Source organism: Hypomesus nipponensis, chromosome 25 (genome assembly GCF_054491055.1).
Source record: "Hypomesus nipponensis isolate SF chromosome 25, ASM5449105v1, whole genome shotgun sequence".
Classification (NCBI taxonomy): Eukaryota; Metazoa; Chordata; class Actinopteri; order Osmeriformes; family Osmeridae; genus Hypomesus; species Hypomesus nipponensis.
This window is the reverse complement of record NC_140385.1, coordinates 7,400,352-7,426,548: the sequence shown is the minus strand read 5'-3', so window position 1 is coordinate 7,426,548 and position 26,197 is coordinate 7,400,352. Positions and strand designations below refer to the sequence as shown.

At 42.9% G+C, this 26,197-nt stretch overlaps 4 protein-coding genes and 1 pseudogene across 7 annotated transcripts in view; 3 read left to right on the top strand and 2 right to left on the bottom strand.

Moving 5' to 3' along the window:
- Positions 1-3,919, top strand: part of col25a1 (collagen type XXV alpha 1 chain) — a 42,409-nt gene extending 38,490 nt beyond the window's left edge. Inside the window, exon 30 of one of the 2 annotated variants that reach the window (XM_084691578.1) lies at positions 666-3,919. In XM_084691578.1, the coding sequence (XP_084547704.1) occupies positions 666-692 (27 nt within the window). In that variant the 3' untranslated portion in view covers positions 693-3,919. Of the gene's footprint in view, positions 1-4 lie in introns of both variants that reach the window. The other variant, XM_084691579.1, reaches the window with a different exon arrangement.
- Positions 3,920-4,128: 209 nt separating this feature from the next.
- Positions 4,129-12,350, top strand: etnppl (ethanolamine-phosphate phospho-lyase). 2 transcript variants are annotated; one of them, XM_084691594.1, is made up of 12 exons: positions 4,129-4,241; positions 5,112-5,230; positions 5,522-5,681; positions 6,497-6,571; positions 6,898-6,991; positions 7,129-7,245; positions 8,226-8,308; positions 8,529-8,754; positions 9,145-9,299; positions 9,831-9,920; positions 10,173-10,303; positions 10,966-12,350. In XM_084691594.1, exons 1-12 carry the CDS (start codon positions 4,183-4,185, stop codon positions 11,133-11,135), a joined length of 1,479 nt encoding a protein of 492 aa, XP_084547720.1. In that variant the 5' UTR covers positions 4,129-4,182; the 3' UTR covers positions 11,136-12,350. The 2 variants fall into 2 exon arrangements, with proteins under 2 accessions (XP_084547720.1, XP_084547721.1); XM_084691595.1 differs by lacking the exon at positions 9,831-9,920.
- Positions 12,351-12,352: 2 nt separating this feature from the next.
- ostc (oligosaccharyltransferase complex subunit) lies at positions 12,353-13,911 on the bottom strand. The gene is made up of 4 exons (XM_084691596.1): positions 13,700-13,911; positions 13,332-13,425; positions 12,959-13,156; positions 12,353-12,828 (listed from the first exon to the last, which is right to left on the bottom strand). Exons 1-4 carry the CDS (start codon positions 13,836-13,838, stop codon positions 12,810-12,812), a joined length of 450 nt encoding a protein of 149 aa, XP_084547722.1. The 5' UTR covers positions 13,839-13,911; the 3' UTR covers positions 12,353-12,809.
- A 583-nt stretch (positions 13,912-14,494) lies between these two features.
- Positions 14,495-16,301, bottom strand: rpl34 (ribosomal protein L34). Its single transcript, XM_084691426.1, has 5 exons — positions 16,247-16,301; positions 15,666-15,737; positions 15,465-15,564; positions 14,916-15,019; positions 14,495-14,619 (listed from the first exon to the last, which is right to left on the bottom strand). The coding sequence occupies exons 2-5, from the start codon at positions 15,728-15,730 to the stop codon at positions 14,535-14,537; spliced, it is 354 nt and encodes a 117-aa protein (XP_084547552.1). The 5' UTR covers positions 15,731-15,737; positions 16,247-16,301; the 3' UTR covers positions 14,495-14,534.
- A 6,151-nt stretch (positions 16,302-22,452) lies between these two features.
- On the top strand, positions 22,453-24,593 carry LOC146222120 (sodium/potassium/calcium exchanger 2 pseudogene; annotated as a pseudogene). Its single transcript, XR_014746792.1, has 2 exons — positions 22,453-22,725; positions 23,504-24,593. The product of XR_014746792.1 is annotated as a sodium/potassium/calcium exchanger 2 pseudogene (transcript).
- The last annotated feature ends 1,604 nt before the right edge of the window (positions 24,594-26,197 follow it).

The window sequence follows — 26,197 nt, the reverse complement described above, 5'->3', positions numbered from 1 at the left end:
GCAGTGATCACGCTAATCCGAAACGCATGGAGTTTGTAAATAATGCTTATTTTATGGTATTTATAGTTTGTTTGGGGGGGGGGGGAAGATATTAATACTTAAATCGGTGTAAAATGGGAACAAAAAAACAGCAAGAGGCCCCAAGCCTCCACCATAGCTGCTTCAACTCACCTCGCCGTGTGGAAACTGTGTGCCACTCTCACGTCTGCATTGTGAACGTCAGATATTTGACCGACCACAGACCTCCAGTCTTTGCATGCCCAGTCTGCTGTGGTTAAAGACTGCATGGTCATGGCTCTGGTGAGAGTCAAAGGCCGGATAAAAGGAGGAGAAGGAGTTGGAGGATGAGCAGCCGAAGGAGGCGTCGGAGGGATGTGGCCTGACTCCTAACCCCAGATGCTAGGTGTTCACCATCCATTCCCACATACTAGCTGGAATAATGGCTTCATCCCAAACAAAGCATCATATCCCCTCTGTCCCCACAAAAAAATAGCATGAGAACTGTTGCAAAAGTATATTTATATGTATTGTACATACATATTTCAGTGTTGTGTGGTTCGAATTTTATGGCTTTCTGCAAAAACATTAACTTACTGTCAACTTCACACAAAACAAACAGATCTCTGAATGCATCTTGTCCTTCTCTTTCTTTTAATCTTCCCAAGGGTGTCACCCCATGGCTGGTAGCATGAGAGGAAGTATAGGAAGTGTAGATGGGTTGTTGATTATCTACCTGTGGTGAGTTATGAGGGTACAGCAGCTGCAGGTCTTTGGATGGTTCGGGGATTTAGTCCCCTACCTTTTCTGAGTGATGCTTCCAACAAACACTTCTCATTGGACAAAGGAGGAGAGCGTGGGAAGCTCACTGCACTGTGCGCAGCCAATGGAAACAAGCAAGGCTGACACAAATGACTTTGTATTGGACAGGCCTGTGTGGGATCAGAGCAGGAGGTGGGCATTGACAGAGCATAGCCAATCATCTCTCACCAATCTCTGTGGAGATCACATGGAGCACGACAAAGAACAACACTGAGAACGTCATAAGAATTCTGTGTGAATGATGATTTTATTTTTGCTCTGACTCACAGGTTTTTTTTCTGTCAGTGTTAATAACCTTTGGTGCCTCTAGCTATTGTTATTCATTCCTTTATGAACAATGTACAACTCTATCTATGCTTTGAGTCAGTGGAATGGTTCTTGGTGCAGGGTGTTGACCCCAGTCGTCTAAATGTGTACATGTTTAAAAGAACACGTACATTGTGCGCTGTTGTCAATATGTATTGAATTTTAATATTAGTGGGTGTAAAAGCAGCATGCACACAATAGTGTCATCTGAAAAACCTGTTGTGTAGTAAACTCCTGTATAACACGTTGAAGTCACTTACATATGATTGTACAGCATTTGCGCTAAACCCATGGTTGTGGATGCTGATCTGTAACACATTATTACTGGCTTGTTACTTGGAATTGGTGGGGTTAATTTCTTATTATTTCACTGTGTTGACAATGTTCATTGAAATCTTGTGATGCAATATCAACTTGCAGTATTGACTATATACTTTTTTGTTATTTTGACCTTGTCAGTCAGTTGATCTATGCTATTGATCATGTCAATGGATTTTCTCACATGCAGGTTAATGTTTGGTAAATGATGTGTGTCAGCCAGCTGGTGTCACAAAGCTTCCCCTTTTCATCCCCCCAGACTTGAGGCAGTGGATGGCATGGCCCGACTCTAATCCTTTCACATTTTCTACATTTAAAACTAAAAAAACGATTGGCTACTGAGTAATTTGCCACTTCATAAATCGCCTAAACTCAGCTTGGTAACCGATATAGCGGTTCAAATTCCATAATTTGGAATACGAATACTGCTCTATGGCTTTCATAATGTCAACAATGTTTTCTGCCAAAAATGAATTGATATTTCACTTGTATGCTGAATTTATTTGATCTAACATTGTTGTTGAAATGTAATACCATTACTTATTTCATGTGATTCAAATGTCATCATGCAAGTTGTACAGTAGAAGTTGTTATTCAATGTCATTTATGTGTAGATGTTGTTGGTTTGTGGTGGTTGACCACTCCATTACTAGTCTATCTTATTAAGCCAACCATAAGTGTGTGAACAATATGTTTGCTGGTTACACAGATTTTGGTGTCATTCTTGGTGCTATCTGCTTCATATTTGAAATGGCTCAAAGGGGTTTCTTTACCCATGGCAACCAGAGTGCAACAATGTTTCTTTATTGTTTTAATGTAACAGTTTTAATGATTTTGTGCATACACTTTTGTATTTGTCTCACTATTTTAAGTGGTACATTATTTATTTTTGTATTTTGTTCTTAAATAACGATTTTTTTGGTTTTTCTATCAGGCATTCCTAATCACGTGGGGTAAGCTTTTCTAGGTCCTGATCCCAAGATATGCTGCTTCTGTCATGCAAGGGAGGCATTACACAAACACATCACACAGTACAATGTGAAGGATGTTTCTCCTAAGGATCAAATAGATGTATCTATTATTTCAATGTTTTATTTTCCAATCAAGCCCAAGATCTAAGGCCTTACCCTTAAGCTCTGCACTGATGCATTTGAGTATAGTATGTAGAAGTCTGTAAAGTATGTCCTATAAAGTGTTCATATGAAAGCGTATGTGTTGATGGGCTTGACCATGTAATGTCATCACCTGGCCAACGACATACAGTGAGATGGTTTTTGTTACCTTCCTTTTTTCAGTTCTCACTCTCTCATTTGCTCCCTCCGTCTCTCACTCTCTCTCACTCTCTCTCTTACTCCCTCTCATTCTCTCACTCTGTCTCTGACTCGATCTCTCTCACTTTTTCACAATCTCTCTCTGTCTTTGCATTGAATGTAGCTTGTTCTATGTGAGGTGGATTGTCCAAGCTCAGTAAAAGCACATGCTCATTTGACAAAAAGTGCCATTTGTACTTAGGTTGATGTACTTAGGTATGCCGCGTTCAAAAACAGCTTTATAACAAGTCTCACATTTCTGTTAAACACCTTTCATTTCATTGTTCCCACATGAACAGTACCACTACAGTGGCAAAGAAAAACAATTTGATATGCAATTGTTGATGTTTGCGTTACAGTGATATTGACGTGTGTGGTGGCCGTATGTGTGGGGTCATTTATTTCTGCCTGTTCATACTCACATTTAGAAGATGTTCTGGCATTTCTGAAAACCCATTCTTTGCCATATGGTTTTCTTTCTTATCTTTTTATTCCCACTATTTTTATGTACAACTTCATTAAGGTACAAAATACTGTAACTTCAGTGATGTGCAGCTAATTTCTTATTTCTATTTGATTGGATTTGACCTTTGCTTACAGTAATAAAGGGTCGATTGATTGTGATTTACAGTCATTTTTATTAAAGTTCCTATGAATATATATTTTAATTGTTTGTCATAGAGACTGGTATGGGGGCCACACATAATTCCTTCCTCACACACGTTTGAATCACATTTACACGTAAACTATGGTAAATATACCCTTGATTGGACATCTGCCTTCCATCATACATATTTCATTTCATGAGACAACAGATTATTTTCATGTTAAACTGAATTCCTCTTTTACAGTAATACGCGTATTCCTCGCCAGTCCTTTAATGACCTTCAGTTGTTTGTCCACCTAACTGGAACATGAACACTTGCATCCCGCCATGGGAACTCTTATGACACCCGAGCAACATTTTCTTTGCTTTTTTATTCAGTTCCTTTCTTTTGTTGTTGTTTTATTTTCTACTCTGTATATCTGTATCACTCCTTTACACATTTGCAAGTGGCTAATATTTGCATTAAAAGAACTTCTGCACACATATTCTATACACATTATTTCAGAACATTTCACATGACTGTATTGTGGGAGCCAAATAAATGCAGTCGTTCAAATAACTTTAAATTGTCTTAATTGAGTGCTCAGCCCTTGCTTCTATGAGGTCTACCTGTGTCCCATGAAACCGAGTATGACTGTCCCATTCCTCTTGTTTACGTCCAGGGGGCAGCATTGTGAGGCAATGTGCTCGTGTGCGCGTGCCTGTTTGAATAACTGAGACGTGTGCAACTACAGTACATCGCTATAAAGTCATTGTTGCATTGTCCAACAACACAAGTCTGATGGACATAGGAAACTTTTAGCCTTGTACAAAACAACCAAGATGACGGCGGAGACTTTTGATAAAAAGAAGACTATAGAACTGAGGAAGAAGCACATTGGGTATGGAATGTACTTTGCTGACTTGACTTATGGTTACGTACAGTCTGTTTAGTAAGGATGATGAAAACAGAACATGCAGTTTTGAGATAATGGAATTTGCACATATAGCGTGATCGGAGAAGTTCAGAGAATTACGTTTTACGTTCATATAGCCTATATATATGAAGGTTTAAAGCATAAAATTCAAGACAAGTAAAAAGTTAGAAATTGCCTTGATAGCGCCTTAACACTATATGTTCAATAAACCTACGCTCTATGATAAACCAGACAGATATTCAACAATAAATCACGATTCATAGCAGTTCATATCTGTATTTCCATATGTAACCATAGTAATCTATTCGATATCACAACTACGTATTATTTTAAATAAATAAATGTGTAATGCTACTACCCGTGACAGGTACCGGTTGAAAACAAAACAAACAATACAATTAAATAATAATAATAATAGTATGACAGTAGTGGGCTATCACTGTTTATTGAGCGTGTCTGTATTTGTGAGATTCATCAAATATTGCAGAATGTTACATGGTACTCATCATCGTCAATATGTCGCAAAATTGCAGCTTGTATAACTAGTTGGCTGACCTTTTATATAATTAAAGGGTTGGATATCGGGTTGGGCAATCTCTTTTTTTTTTCAAAAATAATTTGCATATTTATTATTTTAGATTGCTATTAATTTGGCATGTTTGTGTCACGGAGATAATGTTTCGGTCTGCTTGACTTTAAATGAGCCGTAAATCCTCTATTCAAAAGAAGGGAGTTGCAAGCACAGTCGATTGTAGCAGTAGATTAAGGACATGCCAATCATTTCTGGTGTTGCTGTATTGTCACTTGCTGCCTATGTGCTTGGTTGCATTTCAGTCCGTCATGCAAAGTCTTCTTCAGTCACGATCCGATCAAGATCGTGCGTGCCAGAGGCCAGTACATGTATGATGAGAATGGGGAACGGTACTTGGATTGCATAAACAACGTGGCTCACGGTAACTGACAGTAACTCTATTCAACAATAATGGAGGGGTGACAACACCCATAGATGCACGCACACATATACTGTAGATGTGAACTCAAGACTCATGCACGTGTATAACATAATACACACCAACACATTTCATAATCATTTCAATGGTTATCCTTGCAACACTACATTTCAGTCTAAATGAGAAACCACATACTTGGTGTTTGCATTTACATTCTGGTTGGTAATGGGAGAGGGTATTTCCAACACGACTACATGCGAGGTGTTCTGTACACGTCCATGTCCTGGTTTGTAGTGGGCCACAGCCACCCGGAGGTTGTGAAGGCAGGAGCAGAGCAGATGGCTCTGCTGAACACCAACTCTCGCTTCCTGCACGATAACCTGGTGAACTATGCCCAGAAGCTGCAGACCACGCTGCCTGACAAGCTCTCTGTCTGCTACTTTGTCAACTCTGGGTAGGTCCGCTCTCACCTCCACCTAGGACACCGTTGGTGTTACCCTCATGCCACCCTAAACATTAAAACTTGAGAAAAGATTGAGTATATAATTAAGTCTTAGTCACAGTCTGGGTCACTGTCAACATGCAGGATTGGGTGTAAGGACAGACTGGGACCTAGATATGGCCAGGGTAAAGGGTGTGAGTAGCGGATAAAAAAAAAACATAATTTGTAGTCCCTCGGAAAAGCTATCTTACAATTGGCAACAAAAGAAAGCTGTGTGAAGCTGTTCCTGAAGATGCCTCCAGATAAGTGAGAACAGTCAGTGCTGAAGAAACGAGGAAGTTGAGAAGCAGAACATATTTCAGATGGGGAAAACAGACAGGAGAAGCCAACCAATAGCAAGGAACCGTGAAGTCACTCCTGCAGTAGATGGCACGTGGCCAGAACTCAGCTGTAAGCTCTGGAATGCATCCAGACACGCTGTGAGACGCAGACCGCACAGAACTGGTCTAGACAACTCAAAAGTACAGTCTGTGCCGGGATGTTATAGTGCCCTATGCAGAGGTTTTTCTCAAACATAAAGCTCCATACACCCTCAAGGGCCCCACCACATTTTTTTCCTGATATTTCAACTTACGTTATTTAGCATCACATGCCTACTTCATTCACATGAAGTAGGCCAAGTCAGAATGACTGATGATGATAACACTTCTGTTTCTAAAGGATATTTCCGCACAAAGTGTTTCAGATAGCTCTTGCTTGTGACATGGCCATGACTAAGCTTGTGTATCCTGTGGTTATTAAGTAACTCAATACACTTTGAACTTTAGCTCTGAAGCCAACGACCTCGCTCTTCGACTGGCCTGGCAATACACTGGCCACAAAGACATCATAACACTGGACAAGTAAGTCCAAATTCCTGGCCATTTTTACAGAGGCCATTTTCCTACTGTTCCTTCCGGTGACTTAAAATACAGTACAAAATCAATATATCACTTGAACAAGTAGAATACTTACAAATTTGATTCAAAGTTACAAATGAAAAAGACTGAAAGATGTGGTGTGTGCTTGTCAATGTACGTGTGTGTGTCTGTGTGTGTCTGTGCGTGTGAAAGTGCTGAAGAGTGAAATAGACCTTGTGAGTTTCCTCGTGATATCACTCGGCTCCCGAGCATTAGTGCAGTCATATTAGGCTCTGACACCCGGCTCAAGCTGTTTCCCATGTCCGCAGTGCGTATCACGGTCACGTGTCATCGCTCATCGACATCAGTCCGTACAAGTTTCACCAGCTGTCAGACGCAGAGCAGAGCCATTCTGTACATGTGGTGAGTGCACAGTAGAATCAAAACACCATGACTTAAGGATGGGTCTGACAGCCGAGACCTGTGTGTATGTGTGTTTTCATTTGTGTGAATTTAATGCGCATGTCTTCGGCCTTTCTGCCCGCCCCCCCCCCCCCCAGGCATTGAGTCCAGACACGTACCGAGGCAAATATAGAGAATCCCACCCTGACCCCGCTACAGCGTACGCCGACAACGTTAAAGACATCATACAAAAGGCCCATGCCAGCGAACATAAGGTACAGTGATAAACTGCACCCAACTTCAGGGGGCTTCAGCTTTGGGATGACTGAGCCTTGCATGACTGTTCGGCCCTCACAATGGAATACGAGACGTTGTTAAGAAATTTCCCCGCGCAAAACATTTGACATTGTCAGGGAGACTTTCGGGTTTCTAGGCTTCCAAAAACCATACAGACCTAACATCCCAGTGTTCTTTGGGACCGCATCACTCTGCGTCCCTTTACTCTCCCATGTACAGGCATCCCAGTGCATCAAGTTGACACCACTCTCCATGAACCGTCAATAATATTCTCATCTTCCATCCCTTCTTCTCTTTCTTCTTGCCGTCTTCTATCACTGTGTCTCTTGTTTCTCAGGTTGAGGACCAAAGACTGGGGGCTCAATAGGTGACTTTCTCCTGACTACGATTCCTACTGACTACGATTCCCAGGTGCCGCTGCACTGATTCCCAGCACTGGCCCTCTCACGGGCTTAACCCTCTGTTCCAGGAACTTCCCATCGCCTCCCTCATCGGAAGCAACCAGCTTTGATTACGATGTCTGACCCACCTCGGTGGGCTGTAGTCCCACCCTAGGAAGATAGAGGGTGCCACTAACACCTGGTGGATTTGTATAAAGAAAACCTGGAAGAGGATAGAACAAGTCTCTCTTGTATGATTGCATTCTTTTATGTTCCCTTGTAACCTTGTTTCCCTTTTTGGACATTGGCGCGTTGCGTAACCTTGTGCTCGAAAATACTCTGCGACAGCATCTGTCTCTGCAGTTGTGGGTGTAGGGGGGTGGGGGGGGGGGGTGGACAGACCATGCTCATGGACAAAGTGAGACTTGTCATTTCCAGATAGAAGGCAGAGAGATCCACAGGTTGTGTATGGAGTTGTGATCTCAGCCATGGACTTTGTCTCTCCGTGTCTCAGTCACTCTTCCAGGGGTGTTAAGTTCTGGGAGTTCTTAAGTCTGACATTCTGTTCTCCTGTCCAGATTGCTGCTTTTATCGCCGAGTCCCTGCAGAGCTGTGGTGGGCAGGTTATCCCCCCTCCGGGCTACTTCCAAAAAGTTGCACAGTATGTACTCAGCACTCACAAACGACCTAACCCTAACATCTTGCACATACTGATAAACATCCTGTGGTAAACATCCTGTCCCCCACACCCACAAACAGGTGGCATATTTAGTACTTGCTAGATTGCAAAAGTTATAGTATCATTACAGCTGACACGAGAGGCTAATTTAGAATATAATATCCTGAGTGTGTATTTGTGTGCAACCTGTTCCCTTTCACAGTCATGTACGTCAAGCAGGGGGTTTATTCATCGCTGATGAGGTCCAGGTGGGTTTTGGGCGTGTTGGCACCAGCTTCTGGGCCTTCCAGCTGCACGGTGAAGATTTTGTTCCTGATATTGTGACCATGGGTAAACCCATCGGGAACGGGCACCCGATGTCCTGTGTGGTGACAACCAGAGAAGTGGCAGAGGCCTTCCAGTCAACTGGAATGGAATACTTCAACACGGTACAACACAACATTATCACTCTATATACCATATACTGTCATTCTATAGCACGGAATATCACACTAGGTACTATCACTCTACACCATAGACCATTACTCTATATGCTATCACTCTGTACCATTTGAAACATCTGGCATGATCATTATGAGTTTTCCGACTGGCAGTCGTTTCCAAAATGTGTTCATTGGGCTACTAGGGCCCTTTGTATTCAGGTATGATGCCCAAATTCCTTTCGACCCCCCCCCTGCCCCCAGTCCGCCGAACAAGCCCTGTTTGACTTCCATCACATTGCGTTACTGGATCTCTTGGAGAGGGACCAGGAGATTTCCGTGCCTGTGTACTGAACAACAGGGGGTTTTGTTTGTCTCCGGGTCTGGCCTGTGTCTCAGTTCGGAGGGAACCCGGTGTCCTGTGCCATCGGCCTGGCCGTGCTGGACGTGATCCAGAAAGAGGACCTCCAGAGCAACGCCCTCCGTGTGGGGGCGTACCTGAGCAGGCTGCTGGAGCAGCAGAAGGAGAAGCATGCCCTGGTGGGGGATGTCAGGTACCTGCACACACACACACACACACACATCCACATACAGTGTTGACGCTCAGGCACGCAACACACTCACACAGTTTTACATACAATACACACACTCAGGCACACAACATAAACACACACACACATCTACATATAATATATACACTCAGGCCCACAACACACACACACATCTACTGTACGTACAGTACAGGACGTGTCCACCAAAGAATAAAGAATCACTGTTGTGATTCTCACTCACCTAGCAAATTATTTAGCAGATTTATGGTTTTGTAATATATAACTGGTTTGGATTTAGCACCGGCGTGCCCGAATTAAGCATGCTTGATTTTTATTGACTTGTAGATTATCAAACTAGTACAAGTAGATTATCAAACAGATATCAAGCTAGTACAAAATGTCTTCAAAGCGCAAATGTATAACAGCATTGCAAGTTATGCAACAACAAAAAATGCTGAATGCAGTAGAAACAGAGACAGAGATAAAGTAATTGCGCCTGTTAAGTGGGTCATGACATGATGTCATGTCTGGTAGGGGCCGTGGACTGTTTGTAGGGGTGGAACTCGTGAGGGACAGATTGAAGCTGACGCCAGCGACTGCTGAAGCTCAGGAGATCATATACAAGTGAGTGTGTCACTGTTTTTATGTCTCTGAAGGTGGAACAATACATTCCTTTTGGTGAATGTGGGTTGCCAACGTAATTACTACTTTGAACCTGTTCAGGTTAAAATGGGGTGGCTTTGGCCTTCTGTAACGAACGAGTCATTTCTTTGATTGAATATAGAATCCACAAAGGACTCCGGTCTCTGAATAGAAAACCTGAATAGCGGCGACAGAGTCAATAGTACTGCGGTCATTTGTTTTTGTTGTTTGTAGACTGAAGGAGCAACGCATCCTTCTGAGTGCGGACGGTCCTCACCGCAACGTGCTCAAGTTCAAACCACCCTTGTGCTTCACTGAGGAGGACTGTGACTTTGTGGTGCAGAAGATTGACCAGATTCTCACAGGTACTTTCAAACTCCTAAGTTGTTGTTCAGAAAAGAACAAAACACCAATCCATCCCGTCTTTCAGCTAGCCTGCTAAGATATCATGTCTCAATTCTGTCAGAAGGATGTTACGAAACACTAACCGTTCCTTTTGTTCTAAGGTTGTAATGTTTAAAGGGTGCTGAGCAATCAGCTGTCTTCCCCTTAGAAGACCACCTGCACACTCCTCTCAATGATCTCCCTTAGCAATCCTACACATCCAGACTCAAATCATTCTTAGAATATTCAGACACTCCGGTGTGTCGTTGGGTAATTGGCTGTACCTTGTAGGCTGAGGCCTTACTGCAGGGGCTCCGGTTTGATTCCGGCCGTGGCCTCTCCCCTGCGATTCCTGTCAAAAAAGCAAGAAATGCTGAAATGCTGAAAGCAGAAATGCTGCAAAAAATACATCTATAAATATTAACAGACACCTCTCATTCTCAAAGTCCTATACAATTCAGAGGAAACATTGAACTACGAAAAGCTGGGTCTTAGTTCCATTCAAGCATTCAAACCGTTCAAACACATAGCTGTTAACTGTGTGTTGACACAGTGACATAGCTTGTCCTGTTCCTCCAATGGTAGGGCTCTGGAAGGGCTTGTCACTTGATAGGCTGTAATGTGTACGTTTCTTGATATTTAGATCTTGAGAATGCCCTGGGTCTACACCTTCCTGGCATGGCAAACACAGAGAATGGAGGCAGTAAAAGGAAGGTCTCCGCTGAGGAAAACAGACATCAACCAAATGGAAATGGAACCAGCAAGGAGGCCCCACTGCCAGCCTCCAAGCCGACCAAGAGAATAAGGACATAGAGGAGGAGTCTCACATCATTAGATACTTGAGGAAATGCCATATTGCTCATCCTGCCTTAAATGGATACACAAAGTGGATTGATTAAGTGTTTTGCGTTCAAAAAAATATTCACTGCACATATATTATGCAGTGTCCTCTCAGGTTATTTACATTGTTAGTTGCAGAAGGGCATGAATTGAGACTTGGTAATACGTTTCTCAAATCACTATGTAGTAATACAATGTTTCATGATAGTATTGTATGTGAACTAAAGTGTTATTGACATTGTTGTCTATCAACTCATCCATTCACATATCATAATTATTTATGCCAAAACTATACTGAAATGAGTACTAAAATAAAATACATATAATACTGTAACAGTTTGACACAAGGGAAATATGTATTATTATAACTCGCCCACTGGATAAGCATGTGTACCATGCAAGCTGAGGCTCTAACGCTTCAGTGCAGTTGGATTCCAATCGGGCCCCTCCCATCAAGCTACCTTCATACCATGAAATAATACATGCTAAAAAACATAAAGTGGGCTTTATTTCCATTTTCATGTAACAGATCATGTCTGCTTTCATTGGGACAGAGCAGAGAAGATGAATAAGGAACGTGAGGTTATGCTGGGGAATGCCTCAAGTTGGATTCAAACCCAAATCCCTGCAGTAAAGCCTCTGCTTACATGATACACAAACTTAATGTCTCCCAGGAGAGATAATCATGCATGAGTCAGATGGCTGAGCGGTGAGGGAGTCGGGCTAGTAATCAGAAGGTTGCCGGAATAGATTCCCCGCCGTGCCAAATGACTTTGTGTCCTTGGGCAAGGCACTTCACCCTACTTGCCTCGGGGGGAATGTCCCTGTACTTACTAGAAGTTGCTCTGGATAAGAGCGTCTGCTAAATGACTAAATGTAAATGCATATAATTGTGTGTACCATGAGCTACCAGGGCCCAACACGGATGACTTCCATTACTTATTGACTATAGATACCTTATTTTGAAGGAAATAACTTAAAGATATGTCTCCTTGTTGTGCCAACCCTCTATCCATGGTAGCAAAACCTTTAACAGTATTTTTATTCTTTAGACAGCTTTGATGCTTTGTCTAGCCTACTAAATATAGGTAAAAGTATGTTAGGATGAAGGGCATGGTGCTAAAATCTGTTTTCTTAACTCAGTATTATTTGCATATGGTGGTGTATAAATAAATATTCATTCAAAAACCTGTATTACATAATTATTTATTACTATTGCCATTTGATTCTGGAAAGAAAATGTTTCCAGTCTTGGTAGAAAAAAAGTCACAACATGCTTAAAGGCATTTTCAAGAACATGTCTACAAAACATCAATTGAAAAATTGCTGCAAACCCCACTAACATTTGCTTGGTGGCAATAACTTCATTTAAGAAAAGTGCCGACTCCCTAAAAAATTGTTGCATCTCAACCGATCACCCAGCTTCCTCTCTTCATCTCCTACAGAATGGTTAAGGACAACAATCTAAAAGAGAAATTTAACTATTATCACCAGGGAGGGAAATCATAGATGTGTTTTCTTGGTGGAGTTCAATGCTTTTTCATTTTTAAACTGTCTGGATTCCATTGAGGCTTAAGACTGTAGCTAAGCCTGAATATACAGCTGCCTGCAGGGTCCACACAACTGCTCCTCGTGTTTGAATCTTCTTCAACCCATCAGATATCCACTGCAGAGACAAAAGCAGAACAGATAGGTAAGTGTCTCATAACAACACAGTCCTGAATGCTGGATCACAGTCTTTATCTCAGATGAGCAGTGAGACTGTGGGAGGCCCTCCTGTGCAGGGAGAGACTTACGGTAGCTTCATCCTCATGAAGACTCTGGCCATGAAGAAGCTCAGGAGCACGCTGACAAATCCGATGAACAACAGCAGGAAGCGGTTGAGTTTGGGGATGTTGGGAGCATTGGAGCGGTCTAGTATGATGAAGCCAAGACCCCCCATTGTAAAGAGAAAGCTGGAGGCCAATCCCTCCATGATGTACTGGCCGTTCACTCTGTCAGGGACAGACAGCAGGTGATCGTATGAATTAACCATCAGACAGAAACACACCACTCATGTGAATGCAAAACAATGTGTGCGATGTTGACAATAATAACATGCGTAAGTTAATCGTGCACAGCTTCACCGTGAATGAGTAGCTTTGACACATGGTTCTGATGTGACCTTACCTGTATGCTAAAAAGGCAACTGGCCGCTGGTGCCCATGTTCATCGGTCATTGAGCCGACACTGGGTGGTTCCACGATCACATCGTAAATTATTCCTGAGAGTTAGGATAGGAGCAAACATTAGCCGACACTTGTATAGATAGTGTTAAACCTGGCCTGGATCATTCATAGCCTTCTAACTTTGTACGTTTACGTAAATGTGCTTGTGTAGCATTGCTAAGACCGGTTCGTTTATTTCGTCAATGCAGGTTCACGAAGCCAATTATTTAGTTCCTAGAGCAGTTATTTAACCGGAATCTTGATAAGACATGAAAAGCTACGTAGCAAGATAACCAGCGAGCTTTCTTGTCTGCCGTTGTCGTTGCTTACCTCCAGTGATGAGAAAATAGGACACAATAACGATGGCATAAACCGTCATTGCTGATGGCATGTGGAACCACGAGGGCTTTTTAAGTTTGATGTTTGGGCATTCTAAAACCGCAAACGGTAGACCGTATAATGTCTCCATTTTTGCAATATTTTTCTTGGTTAGCACTTGGTGCTACGGTGGTCAGTATAAAGTAGATAGGTCGACGTGTCCAGGAAGTTAAGACGGAGACACCTAAATACCATCCAGAACTCTACACAGCCCCCTCTAATGGCAACATTTGGTCTAGCTGAGAATAAACACAGGTCCCAATAATGTTCGCACTTTTGCTCATAATTAGCTTGAGATAGCACTTGTGTCCATGGTGCAGCCGGTGATTACGACATCGGTTAGATGATTTGGTGACATACAGATAAACACAGATCCATAATTATAGTATAATGGTGAAGTGCTAGTGATGCAGCTCTTGAAGATATCGGTTAGTTGATGAAAGTAGTGTCCATCGCAGCTTTAAGGTGACTATGATCACCACAGTTCAAGGGTAATGATCATAACACCCAGCATTAAGGTTCTTTGGAGCGTTGCATTCTTTTGTAGTTTATCATCAACATACCATTGATAGTTTAAACCACTTCAGAAAGTTTCTAAATTGCGTGCACCAAATGTGTAACCCCATTCTCAAAACCCCCCACCATTAATGCAATTAGCTGCTGTAACATGTCCACAATCAGTATTTTTTTACAGTTTATAATACATTTTACTGCACTTATATAAACACTGAAAGTCAGAACAAAGTATTATTTCCATGTCTTTTATTGTCGCAGTACAAATACACATTTACTTAGATTTCTGGCTCTGTGCCTGAGCCTTCAGCACCTTGACAACGATCTTCTGCTCCTCAATCAGGAAGGCACGCTTGATCCTAAAGACAAAACTAATGTTAGATTCTTTACATGACATTTATGCACATGACAGCTATGGTTTATAGATGATACTGTCTGCATTGGTTAAAATCAGTATCAATGGGCTAGTTTTAGATTATACTTAATAATTGGTATAATCTGCTTATAGATGCAACTTTTTTTTAAAGACCTACACGTACAGTTCATTCATGAGAGAAATGTCTTGCTATGACTGCAGGATCAACATTTCCAGTTTAAACTCCATTCGGAAAACAGGCTTTGTCCCCCCCAGTTAAAGTATTCAGACTAGACTTACCTGTCGCGCACACACTTAGCGCACATAGATCCTCCATAGGCTCTGCTAACGTGCTTCTTAGTCTTGGAGAGCCTCATCAGGACCTGGGGTCTGACTGCGCGGATCTATACAACAAACAAGGTGGTCAAAATACACACCACACAATACACACCACACAAAATATCCCCAATAATTCTTGTAGCGACACCCAGCAACACAAGGTCTGCATGCTTAGCTACAAAAGGTATTAGGCATCACTTGCTCAATTAGCTATGCAGTCTTGACACCATTGATGATATAGATGGACAGTCAGTGCCAGTCTGGAAATCACTAACAATAATAATTGGCAAGCAGCTAATGGGAGGAAGGAGTGATCCTATAAACCAACACGCAAATTAGGTCCCCAACTACGGATTCTAATGCGGAAAACGGGTCACACAAACAGCAGCCCCCAATGCTGTACAACCTTTCAGTTATGACGTCCTACTCTGCACTAATAGGTAGTCGTTTTGCCCATAGACATATGTCTATGGTTCTGCCAAGTGTTGATAGTAACAGAATTATGCTTACTCCGCGTAGTCTTCCTGGGCAGATGCCGCATGCAGACTTGGGAGCCTTGCCCACTTTCTTGGTGTACAAGTAAACGATGCGGTTACCGGGAGTCCGGGACCTGCAAAACCCCAACAACATAAATTCCCAAGCTGATCAGTGACAAAACCGAACAAGCAATGAATGTCATCAGAACTTCACAATAGCTGGCAAGCTACTTACAGTCTGGTCTTGTTGGAGGCGGTGTTGTAGGATAACCTACGACGGTAAGTCAAGCGTTGAACCATCTTGAACCTAGAAAAACAATTTTACGATGTTCAGAACGACACATTGCACAAATAAAACAAGTAAACTAGACTAGCTACTAAGCATGCCTAGTTTGAAAAGCTACTGGACATATCAGCCTCGTTACAATGAACGGGAGTTTGCTTGAACGTACGCCGTATTTCAACGTATTTCTCTATTATGTAATTAAATATGTATTACAGTAGCATGCGTACTTCCTGATTTAAATGCCTTAATAACTGCTGAAATGGACACGAAATGTTACGACTAACATTTGGAACTACGCTTGCTTCCCTGCCATGTACAATGCTACCGGTTAGCATTACAGCCTTCCTTGGCCGATATGGGGACATCACATCAGTGGAAAACGACCGAGTAACAAAATATACTAATCCAATGATTTATAATTGATTTAATGTTATGTTGTTCACCTTGGAAATACTGTAAAATGTGATAAACATGAAGATTGCAATAGATTATATGATTAACTTTGGGAGAGTAATGCTAGGACGCCATACCTGTTATCACCGAGACCGGAAGAGGAAGGGCAAACGACAGCGTCAAATTTAAAGTAACGTTAACAGTGGCTATAGCAGGGTAAATCGACTGCCATCTAGTGGTGATTTGGTAATTTCCCTCTACAAAACATGAGTAACATGTTATTGAGTAATTTTTTATGTAGCCTCCTTTTGCGTGAAAATGTCCTTCTGTAATGAAAGCAACTAAGTGGACCAGCATGTCTCTTAGTTGTTGTGTTTGGTCGATTCAGTTCCTCATCACACATTAAGGTACATTCAATTATGTGTAGCCTACCACAGCAGTCCTTCAGTGTATGATTGATTCACTAACAACTGAGCCGCAGGGTTGAGTCATGGAGATTCTAGAAGAACCAAAGACAGTGACTTGGCACACCAGGATTCTAATGATTGGTTATTACTGTAAAGTACTGACGGGAACATCAATTTACATTAAATAGTACATGCATCATTTCCATCAGATGGCAGCACTCTCCGTCCAGAATGCTCAGATAGACCCTTCATCAGTACAAACGCAAAATGCTTTCATCAGATGATATATGAAGAGAATAAAGGTATAGCACATTACACATGTTAGAGACATTCTGGTAGATTGTTTTGTACCTCTGTGGATTGCAATGTGCCCAATCAACACACACACACACACACATTTTAAAGAAATTGAAATGCAAATTTATCAAGCCCTAGATTAATCCTGCATCCCAAACATAGTCCTTATCACCATTTCTATTAAATATTTACAACATATTTGTCCTAAACCTGTTGACCATAGATCTTAAGGTGACAGCTGTGACACCCCAGTGACATCAGTTGGGTTTTTCTGGACACCCCTCTCCTTAGTCTCCTCTGGTGGAGACCAGAGAGAGTATCACCTTAAGTGCACTTGATTACACAATCCTCTCCGGCCCCCTCTCTGTATCTCCTTAGGGCTGGTGTGTAATCTGCTGAGATTTAAACCTGCTGCTTCTGGTTAATAAATCCCACTGCGATTAAAATAGGATTGGAGTTCTGCTTTCCAGCCTAATGACACAGGAGCATGAAACAATTTTTTGGATTTCGACATTTTTCCTGGTCATCTCTTATTTCTTCGCCACTCATCATGAAACGTTCCAGACGGGACGTTACTCAGTTCCTGCCCCCAGACCGCCTGTCTGCTGGCCTGCAGGTCCTGCCATCTGTAGGGCTGGGTAGGGGTGCTGACATGAGGATTAACTTTATAATGCAGTGCAAACCCAGTATCAATGCTGCTTCCCTTCGCATTACAGACTTTTGGGCAGATAACCGCAAAAGACAGTTGGGTGCTAGTTGAAAACATGAACGTACTAGATTCACTGAGTATCTACTATCATAACAGATACAAGACGGTAACATTGACTTGGTCTTGGGTTTGCAGAACACAAAGACATATTTTGTGATTGCAACGAGTTTCATCAGCAGACGACTGCTTTTAAAAGCTTTTAAGTATTTATAAGACCAATATAAGCATTCGTCTTTAGCAGTATGGTCCTTCTTAAGAAATGTTATCTCCCTGAGACACAATACAAGAGCTTCACAGAACCAAACAATAGCAGAGAGACTTCTTGTTCTGCAGCCAAATGCTCGGCCACATACCTACCCCAAGGTATAATGATATTCAACATTCCCCAGGATTAAGTGAAAACAGAATTACAAGACTGTGACGGTGGAGGCAGCAGCAACATTAAATGCATGTCCACTGTTAACAGATATAGTTGAAGACCACATAAAGACAAGGGTATGTGATCAGACACCTGACTGTCAGACAACGTCCTCAGACGACCTGCTACATCGTACATGTCTGCGATAGCTCCATTTGTTCCCATTAAGTCAAATATTGAAACAGGAACGACATCGTCTTTAGCTGTGCTGTTCTTAAAAGTATCCTTACATCATACCATGTCACTGAGCTTGAACATTGAAGCCAATGTCTGTTTTCAGCGAGGACCCCCCCCCCCCCCCCCCATGGTAAACAGAGGATGGGACAAACAGATCAATAGAGTATTCTAGTTGCCCTTGAACATGGCTCCTGCCTGACTGCTGATACATCTATCTGTCTGTATATCTATCCATCTGTCTGTCCAAACATCCATTTTTTTTACTTTCTTTCTAGCTCTTTCCTTTTTTTGTCCATGAACCAAATAAAGCATCAAGAGAGAAATAACCTTAAATGCGAGAACAATTGAGTACAATTTCAATGCTAGGCCTGCTATTACTGCTATAAGACCTTATGGCTTAAGGGTGGTTTGGGTGAGTGTTTTAAAAAGTGTTTGAAGTGAAAAGTAAGCGTCATCAAGGTGTCACAGGACATTGCTGTAATGCAGGGTGCTCCAGATGAGGGAGCAGCCCTGCAGTGCAGTGGTGGAGGCTACTGTCTCACTGTCACTGCCGATGTAGACTCAGCCGCTGTGTTTACCGATGAGACCTGGCTGTGGATTAGCGCTCGGCTAATCCCTTTAGCGGGACCACGAAGATGAATATTCCCATGTAGCCAACAACTCCCCCCCCCCCCCCCCAACCCCCTCCCCCACAGCCTCTTCTGCTCAGTGGTTTCGTCCATCTGCATAGGGGTGTTCTGTATATCAAATCTGTTTTTATACGTTGCCAAACCAAACCAGACTGAGCATTCTTTTCTGAATACTCTCTTTCACAGATCTACTGTAATGACGATCTTCTTATAACCCTACTGTCTGACATGTAGGTACTTGATACACTCATATAAACTGCAAAGGGGTGCTGAAAATAGCAATTTATCAAGAATCTCTTATTATATTGTAAACATTGTTAAGCTCATATGGCCAGTTGGTCTCTCCAAGCCTCTTTGGTCAGTTGAGGTTGAAGAGATAAGGCAAGAGTAGGCGGTCCTTTTTTATTCCTTACTTTCATTGTCTCGACCATGTGCTCTGGACAATAGCCACTGTTTCATTACATAAATTCAATGAACACAACTTTACCAGCACTGCCCCTCTATCTATCCCCCAGCCCCCTGCACCTCTATCTATCCCCCAGCCCCCTGCACCTCTATCTATCCCCCAGCCCTCTGCCCCTCTATCTATCCCCCAGCCCCCTGCACTTCTATCTATCCCCCAGCCCCTCTACCCCCCAGCCCCCTGCACCTCTATCTATCCCCCAGCCCCCTGCACCTCTATCTATCCCCCAGCCCCCTGCACCTCTATCTATCCCCCAGCCCCCTGCACCTCTATCTATCCCCCAGCCCCTCTATCTATCCCCCAGCCCTCTGCCCCTCTATCTATCCCCCAGCCCCTCTATCTATCCCCCAGCCCCCTGCCCCTCTATCTATCCCCCAGCCCCCAGCCCCTCTATCTATCCCCCAGCCCCCTGCACCTCTATCTATCCCCCAGACCTCTGCACCTCTATCTATCCCCCAGCCCCCTGCCCCTCTATCTATCCCCCAGCCCCCTGCCCCTCTATCTATCCCCCAGCCCCCTGCACCTCTATCTATCCCCCAGACCTCTGCACCTCTATCTATCCCCCAGCCCCCTGCCCCTCTATCTATCCCCCAGCCCCCTGCCCCTCTATCTATCCCCCAGCCCCCTGCCCCTCTATCTATCCCCCAGCCCCCTGCACCTCTATCTATCCCCCAGCCCCCTGCCCCTCTATCTATCCCCCAGCCCCTCTATCCCCCAGTCCCCCTGTCCCATTGCTGACAAATCCATACAACTATGTGGAACACAAAAGCTTGGATTTAGTGGCTGGCTTGCACTGAGAGTGGGCTGAGGGAGCAGGGCCTGGGTGGATCATTCTGTTGTTTTGTTCCCGGACGATTTCAGGCAAATCAAAACAAGCGCCCACCCTGGCTAGTCATCACTTTTCCGCCGGAGATGTAGCCAGATCTGGGCCGCTCAATGAGAAGGAGAGCCTCTGTTCCTTTTGTTCAAAAAGAGCTGACTGTTTGACGGGGGCTCGTCAGATGGTGGCCAGCAAAGAATCCTGGTCACATATTTCCCGTGAAGAGATACAGGACATACTTCTGTTCGGAGAGCATGAACCACACAACCTTGTGAGCAGACTCCTCATCTGTTCACATGCAACATGGAGTCACATACACCATACCTTTTCCATTGTTTGGAATTGGAGAAAATGACAACATTATATCATATGAAAGGCAGATTCTAATCGCAAAATACCTCCTGGAGGTCTCCAGGACTGACATGTTACGTTCAGTTCTTATGAATACAAAAGTAAAATGTCATGCTGACGGGTGTATGGCCCGTAGGACTATGAAAATGTCCCGGCCCTTTAAATGATCTTGTGGCAGAAAAGTCAGCCTACATCTGGCCCTCTGTTCTGACATTGTAATTAACTGGTCAGATGGACCAATGACACAAGAAAAAAAAAAAGGAAAACGGTTGGCAAGGAAGAGGGATTTTGAAAGACACCTTTCAATCCATTGTGAGAAGTGCACACCTATGCATAATGGATCAGGCTGAGCAATTAAACACTGAATCACTTGCAAGTAAATGAGTGCCCCTGTGGGCATCCTGTGAACAGAAAACGTTCAATGCCCCAGTAGAGTGAGAAGAACACTTTTACTGTCCAAGGATGATGTAAAGGTGTTACATTATTAAGGAAGTGTAGCTGAGGAGCTCTGGGTGCGCGTTCAAAACCGCATGACTGAGCTGTAGAAGGTTCTGGATTCTGCTGATGTATTTACCTAGTGTATTTATGTAACAGGCTGTCAGTGCTTTGGTGCATAAATTCCTATTTCAGTCTCAACCACAGAACTAGCAATAACAACAGTAACTAATAATTTACTCTTTCTCTTTTTCATTGATTTAAGGTTGATTTAAGGTTGAGAGCATAGTGTGTCCATGACAGAAGTATATAAATATAGATTGATTTACTCTCCTGGACCATACTGTGGTGGTTGATACCTACATTTAAATAATGTTACAGCAATTATTTGCCTGTGTGAGCCATGGAAAAGACTTCATGTTGAAGATTCAAGCTCAAGTTCAAGTTCGCTTCTTGTCATATATATTGGCACACGTCTAGAAACATCAAATTCTTACCCGCAAGGTTCTTAATAATACAAATCATATGATAACAGTAAGTATAAATATATAAATACAATTCTCCACAGATAGATATATAAATAGATATATACTTTATTAATCCTGTGTAATAATGTACTGTAATGTGACAAAAAATACATACCGATAATTGAATTGTATTTTATAATAACAAAGCAATACTGATACACAACTCATTTTGCCTGCTGGTAAAGCTTCCCAACAGTGAAGCTGAGAACACTATATCAAGGGTCACAGACGCCTGGCAAAAGTGTCGTTTTTGAGAGGTCACTTCATATGGATGGATTCAATGATTGTGATGTTAAGCTTAAAGGAAGAGTTCAAACAAAACCGTGTTTGACATCTAATGCTTGTAGGGGACTATCCATCCCAAGTCCTAGCTCTGACATCTGTGGGAGGGTGGGGTCCACCCATAGTGATCTGTCGATACATGTGCAGTGACTGGGTGTTGAAAATGGGCTGGCAGACTAGCTGTCTGTCTGCCTCTGTTCCATGTTAGGTAATTGGTGGCAGGGTAAAGGAAAAGAGAGCCCAATCAATGAGGTCAGTGAATCGTGATTTATCATCCAGTGTGAGGGCATTAGTGTCACACACACTTTGTCATGCTGCGCAGAGATTGCCCGTCTATGCCTACCCAACACAGCTGACTTGGCCAGTCTGTTTATACTCAGCCCTGGTGAGGGCTTTTTGGTGAAAAAAAAAAGCAAACCGAGGCATCCAGGGGTTAAGGAGATGAAGGTCAGGCCTCCGCTGAATCAGTTACAACCTTGAGTTACCAACTGGTACTTCAAACACAGGTTGACCTTGAAGCTCTGCAGACAGGCTACAGAATCAATGCCTGATTTGTAACCTCCTGTGTGACCTTGAAATTATTGCTAGTGTAGTTAACCATTAAGTCACATCACTCAACTCAAACATCTAAACATTCATTCACAAAAACACCTTAGTCCTTAGTCAGCGGTCTCCCTGTCAGCCAAGGTGGAAATACCGCCATTGCCTATGCGTGTAACCACGGCAACCCCTCCATCCAAGGCAGGGTATATACGACGAGGGACACTGCAGGAGACTGCCCGTGGCCACGTTTGCGTCGTCTGGTTCTCACCTTAACAGCCTCGCATACTCACGTGGTCACAGCCCAACGCTGTCTTAGTGGTTTCGAGTCTTTTATGCAAGATTGGTGAGGCGTTTTCGACAAGAAGTATTTCTCTGCGAAATGGGAGGGTTGGTGCTCTGAGAGGTGAGCGTTTGCAACCAGTTTGCCAGAGCTCCTCCTCTAACGGCGGAGCGGGTAGAAACATCACATCTGCTCAATGAGAGCAAAAGGGCACGAGAGAGGACACCTCAACGTCAACCTGCTGCGTTACCTTTGCTGTTCCCTCGCTTCTATTTAAGGTAAGAAATGACTGCGGATTTACATGTTTCCGTTATTTTTAATGAATCGGATTTACGCAGTTGATACGCTGAACAGACTGGGGAAACATAACGCAGCTTTTTAAGAGAAAACCCCGCTATTTTGTTCATATCGCAGCCGACAGGGCGAGAATATAGTCTACGCAAGAGAATTGGGTAACATGTACATGAGAATTGGATATGCGTTTCAGATGCGTTAATGTTGATTGGCAATTAGTCATATGTGTTTCTTCTAAAATCGTATTTAAGAAATTGATAGGCTATTCCCCTGGATATCTTGTGATTAATGACACAGCTGGCTAGATGTTTTTCATACTCACATGGTTAATTAATGATTAGTTCATAATGATGCAGGAATAATTGCTTTAAAAAGCGCACGGGTAAGGTAAAGTCCTTGCGCAGATGATCTGCGCTCAGCGCCATAATCTAATTCTGCTGCGACTGAATAGGTGTTAGTGAAGTTCGACAAATATAAGGCCTATAAAGTGGCTTAATTTATGTTTTTGTGTGTTGACAATGAAACATCTTAATTCTTCTGCGCAATTCTTTAAAAACATTGCTGACTCACATAGTAATAAAACGTAGAAAATGTGTTGGGCATTATGGGGTATAATGTATATGCTATAAAAAGACAGAAAATAACATCTTACTTCCCCATGAAAGAGTTTGCTTACAAATTCAGTTATGCTGTGTTGGTATCAAGTTTTTTCTTTCTTGTACAATAGCCTAAATTGTATTTTTTCTTCAATGACTGTAACAGAGGCTAATATGAAGACACAATTTGGGAAGCCAGACCCTGGAAAACACCTGGATTTCTCTATTAGAATTTGAAGATCAAGGCAAAAACATGTATTGTCTCTGGTAAAACCCATACCTACAGTATTTCCACCCAACCACTGAGAGCCAGGACAGACAGCAGCATCTCAATGGGTTTGGACCAACCCTGCGTGGATATGGTTGAGCAAATACCCCTGTCAGGTGCCTCGTGCATGAGGCTCCGTCACCAGCACCTACGGAGGAAGCTGAGGCCTGTGAGGATCCTGGGCTTCGTCCTGAGCATAGTAGCCATAACTGCCGTCTCATTCTCCTTCAGTGCCTTGACCTGGGGTTACGGGGGGCTCTCTGAGCACGTCCTCCCCCAGGATACCACCCTTCAGTTGGACTCTACTCCCCACAGGACTCTGCTCTCCACCCAGAACCAGATGGACCCCAATGTCTCGGCCGACATGCCCGTGGCCATGAGGTCTTCGGCGAACGGAAGCGAAGGCCAAGGGGACTACCCCACGGATCTTTTCACTCTGGAGGAAAGACGACAAGGCGCAGTGGTCCTCCACATGTTTGGCATGCTCTACATGTTTATCGCCTTAGCCATCGTGTGCGACGAGTTCTTCGTCCCGGCGCTGACGGTCATCACTGAGAAGCTGGCCATCTCGGACGACGTGGCCGGGGCCACCTTCATGGCGGCGGGTGGCTCGGCACCCGAGCTTTTCACCTCGGTCATCGGGGTGTTCATCTCTCACAGCAACGTGGGCATCGGGACCATCGTCGGCTCGGCCGTCTTCAACATCCTCTTCGTCATCGGGATGTGCGCCATCTTCTCCAAGGAGATCCTGAACCTGACCTGGTGGCCTCTCTTCAGGGACGTGTCCTTCTACATCCTGGACCTGATCATGCTCATTGTGTTCTTCCTGGATAACCAAATCACCATCTGGGAGAGCTTGTCATTGCTTTCAGCCTACGCTGCTTACGTTATCTTCATGAAGTTCAACAGCAATGTCGAGTCCTTTGTCAAAGGGTGCATGCACAAGAATCAAGTGGTGGAAGTTGAAGTTCAACCCAAGGTGAGTTAGTCAATTTCTCAACCTCTCTCTTTTTTTCCCTCTCTTTCTCTCGACCTCCCTCAAAGCTTCACCACCATCTCCTTGGGCCTATTGACAGAGTAACTTCACGCTGATATGTTCTGGTTTGAAGTCATGGGATAATCAAGAGTTTGGTGGTTATTCTGTTTGTGAAGCTGGGTGTGCAACAACACAGAAGCAGGATGGGTAATATTTGACTCGGGACACAACAGAAATCCCCTTTCACGCCCACCCTCTTTTCACCTACATTGACAACAGTGTCATGTAAGAACACACTACACTATACACATCCATGAGGCTACATTTTATCATATGAGAAGAAAACAATGATAATCAAGTACAATATTCACATCCTAGGTATATAAGCATAAAGTCAACAGAATATTCCTATCAAACGTTTTACAAAGTGTCCTCTATTTTCAACATAACTGCCAGTAAATGGCTTGCTTGTGTTTGTTTTTTTAATTTACAGTACATTTGTAGCAATGACAGCCATAGGTTATTATAAAAATTACTATTGTTGCCTGGTGTTTATAGGTTCTGTTCTGGTCAGACTCCTTTATGTCCTTGAGTTATTGTGGTGTCCAATCACATGGATTGTGATGTAGATCTACTGTTGTAGCTCATGTGGTGATTGCACTGTAGGGAAGCGAATTTATTACCGTTGCAGTCAAGACCAGTGTATAGATTTGATAGAGCCAAGAAAGGATTATTGATATTGAATGGATATTATGTAGCTTGTCTGTTCACTATGCACCCTCACTTTCAACGGCTGCCTCACCCAGGCTTTCGTACAGTATTGCTCTGTGGGATTAATAAAACAGAGCCAAAAGCCAGAGTCATTCTGGGTTAAGCTCGACAAATTGTGTCCCAGTTTTGCCAAACAAATCCCTAGAAATCGAAAGAATCTGTACAAGCCATATTTTATTTCACAAGGTCTACATCTTTGCATCCACTATACTTTTACCATTTAGTATTTACACATTTTATATTAATTAAAAAAATATAAACTGAAAAATCTGGTTAGATGCTGATTTTATGATGTGCCATTCACATATCATTGTACATTGCACAACGTATAAACATAATCAAGACATTGCCTTTCATAACATTTGCAGCTACTGTCAATGACTCTTAAGGGCAAAGCAAAGACATTTCAGCACAATTTGATAGGGTTGTCAAGATTATCTGGAAGGATTTAGGTTACTTTGTGACATGCAATGGAAATTAGTTTTGTAGATATGAGTCCAGATTTTACTGTACCGTAAAGCTTTAACTAAATCAGGATTTATTCTAAGTACGTTTATTCAATTTTTTTCCCATTAGCAACACAATAAGGGATCGAACAGTTTCAGAAAATAGGATTTACAAAGCTGCCAACTCCAAAAATAGTAAATTTTCTATAGTAATCTACAGTATAACAGCTAATAAATTCAGATAGTCGCAGATACAGTCACAATATTTCTAAAATTTTAGTGTTTTTGACCTGTGCAAGGGAGACGTTATCATGACCTTCAGCTGAACTTGTCAAATTAGAAGAGGAGTCGGTTGGGGGGGGATCGGCAGGTGGGTGGGTTAGATGAGGCTTGTCTCAT

Excerpts from the sequence above, each read along its gene's own strand:
- etnppl (XM_084691594.1), top strand. The coding sequence starts at position 4,183 with ATGACGGCGGAGACTTTTGATAAAAAGAAGACTATAGAACTGAGGAAG. Across the intron at positions 6,992-7,128 it reads AGAGCCATTCTGTACATGTG|GCATTGAGTCCAGACACGTA; the intron begins GTGAGTGCACAG and ends CCCCCCCCCCAG. Across the intron at positions 10,304-10,965 it reads GATTGACCAGATTCTCACAG|ATCTTGAGAATGCCCTGGGT; the intron begins GTACTTTCAAAC and ends CTTGATATTTAG.
- ostc (XM_084691596.1), bottom strand. The coding sequence starts at position 13,838 with ATGGAGACATTATACGGTCTACCGTTTGCGGTTTTAGAATGCCCAAAC. Across the intron at positions 13,426-13,699 it reads CTATTTTCTCATCACTGGAG|GAATAATTTACGATGTGATC; the intron begins GTAAGCAACGAC and ends CCTAACTCTCAG. Across the intron at positions 13,157-13,331 it reads GTTGCCTTTTTAGCATACAG|AGTGAACGGCCAGTACATCA; the intron begins GTAAGGTCACAT and ends TGTCCCTGACAG.
- rpl34 (XM_084691426.1), bottom strand. The coding sequence starts at position 15,730 with ATGGTTCAACGCTTGACTTACCGTCGTAGGTTATCCTACAACACCGCC. Across the intron at positions 15,020-15,464 it reads GCCCAGGAAGACTACGCGGA|ATCCGCGCAGTCAGACCCCA; the intron begins GTAAGCATAATT and ends TTTGTTGTATAG. Across the intron at positions 14,620-14,915 it reads GCTAAGTGTGTGCGCGACAG|GATCAAGCGTGCCTTCCTGA; the intron begins GTAAGTCTAGTC and ends TTTTGTCTTTAG.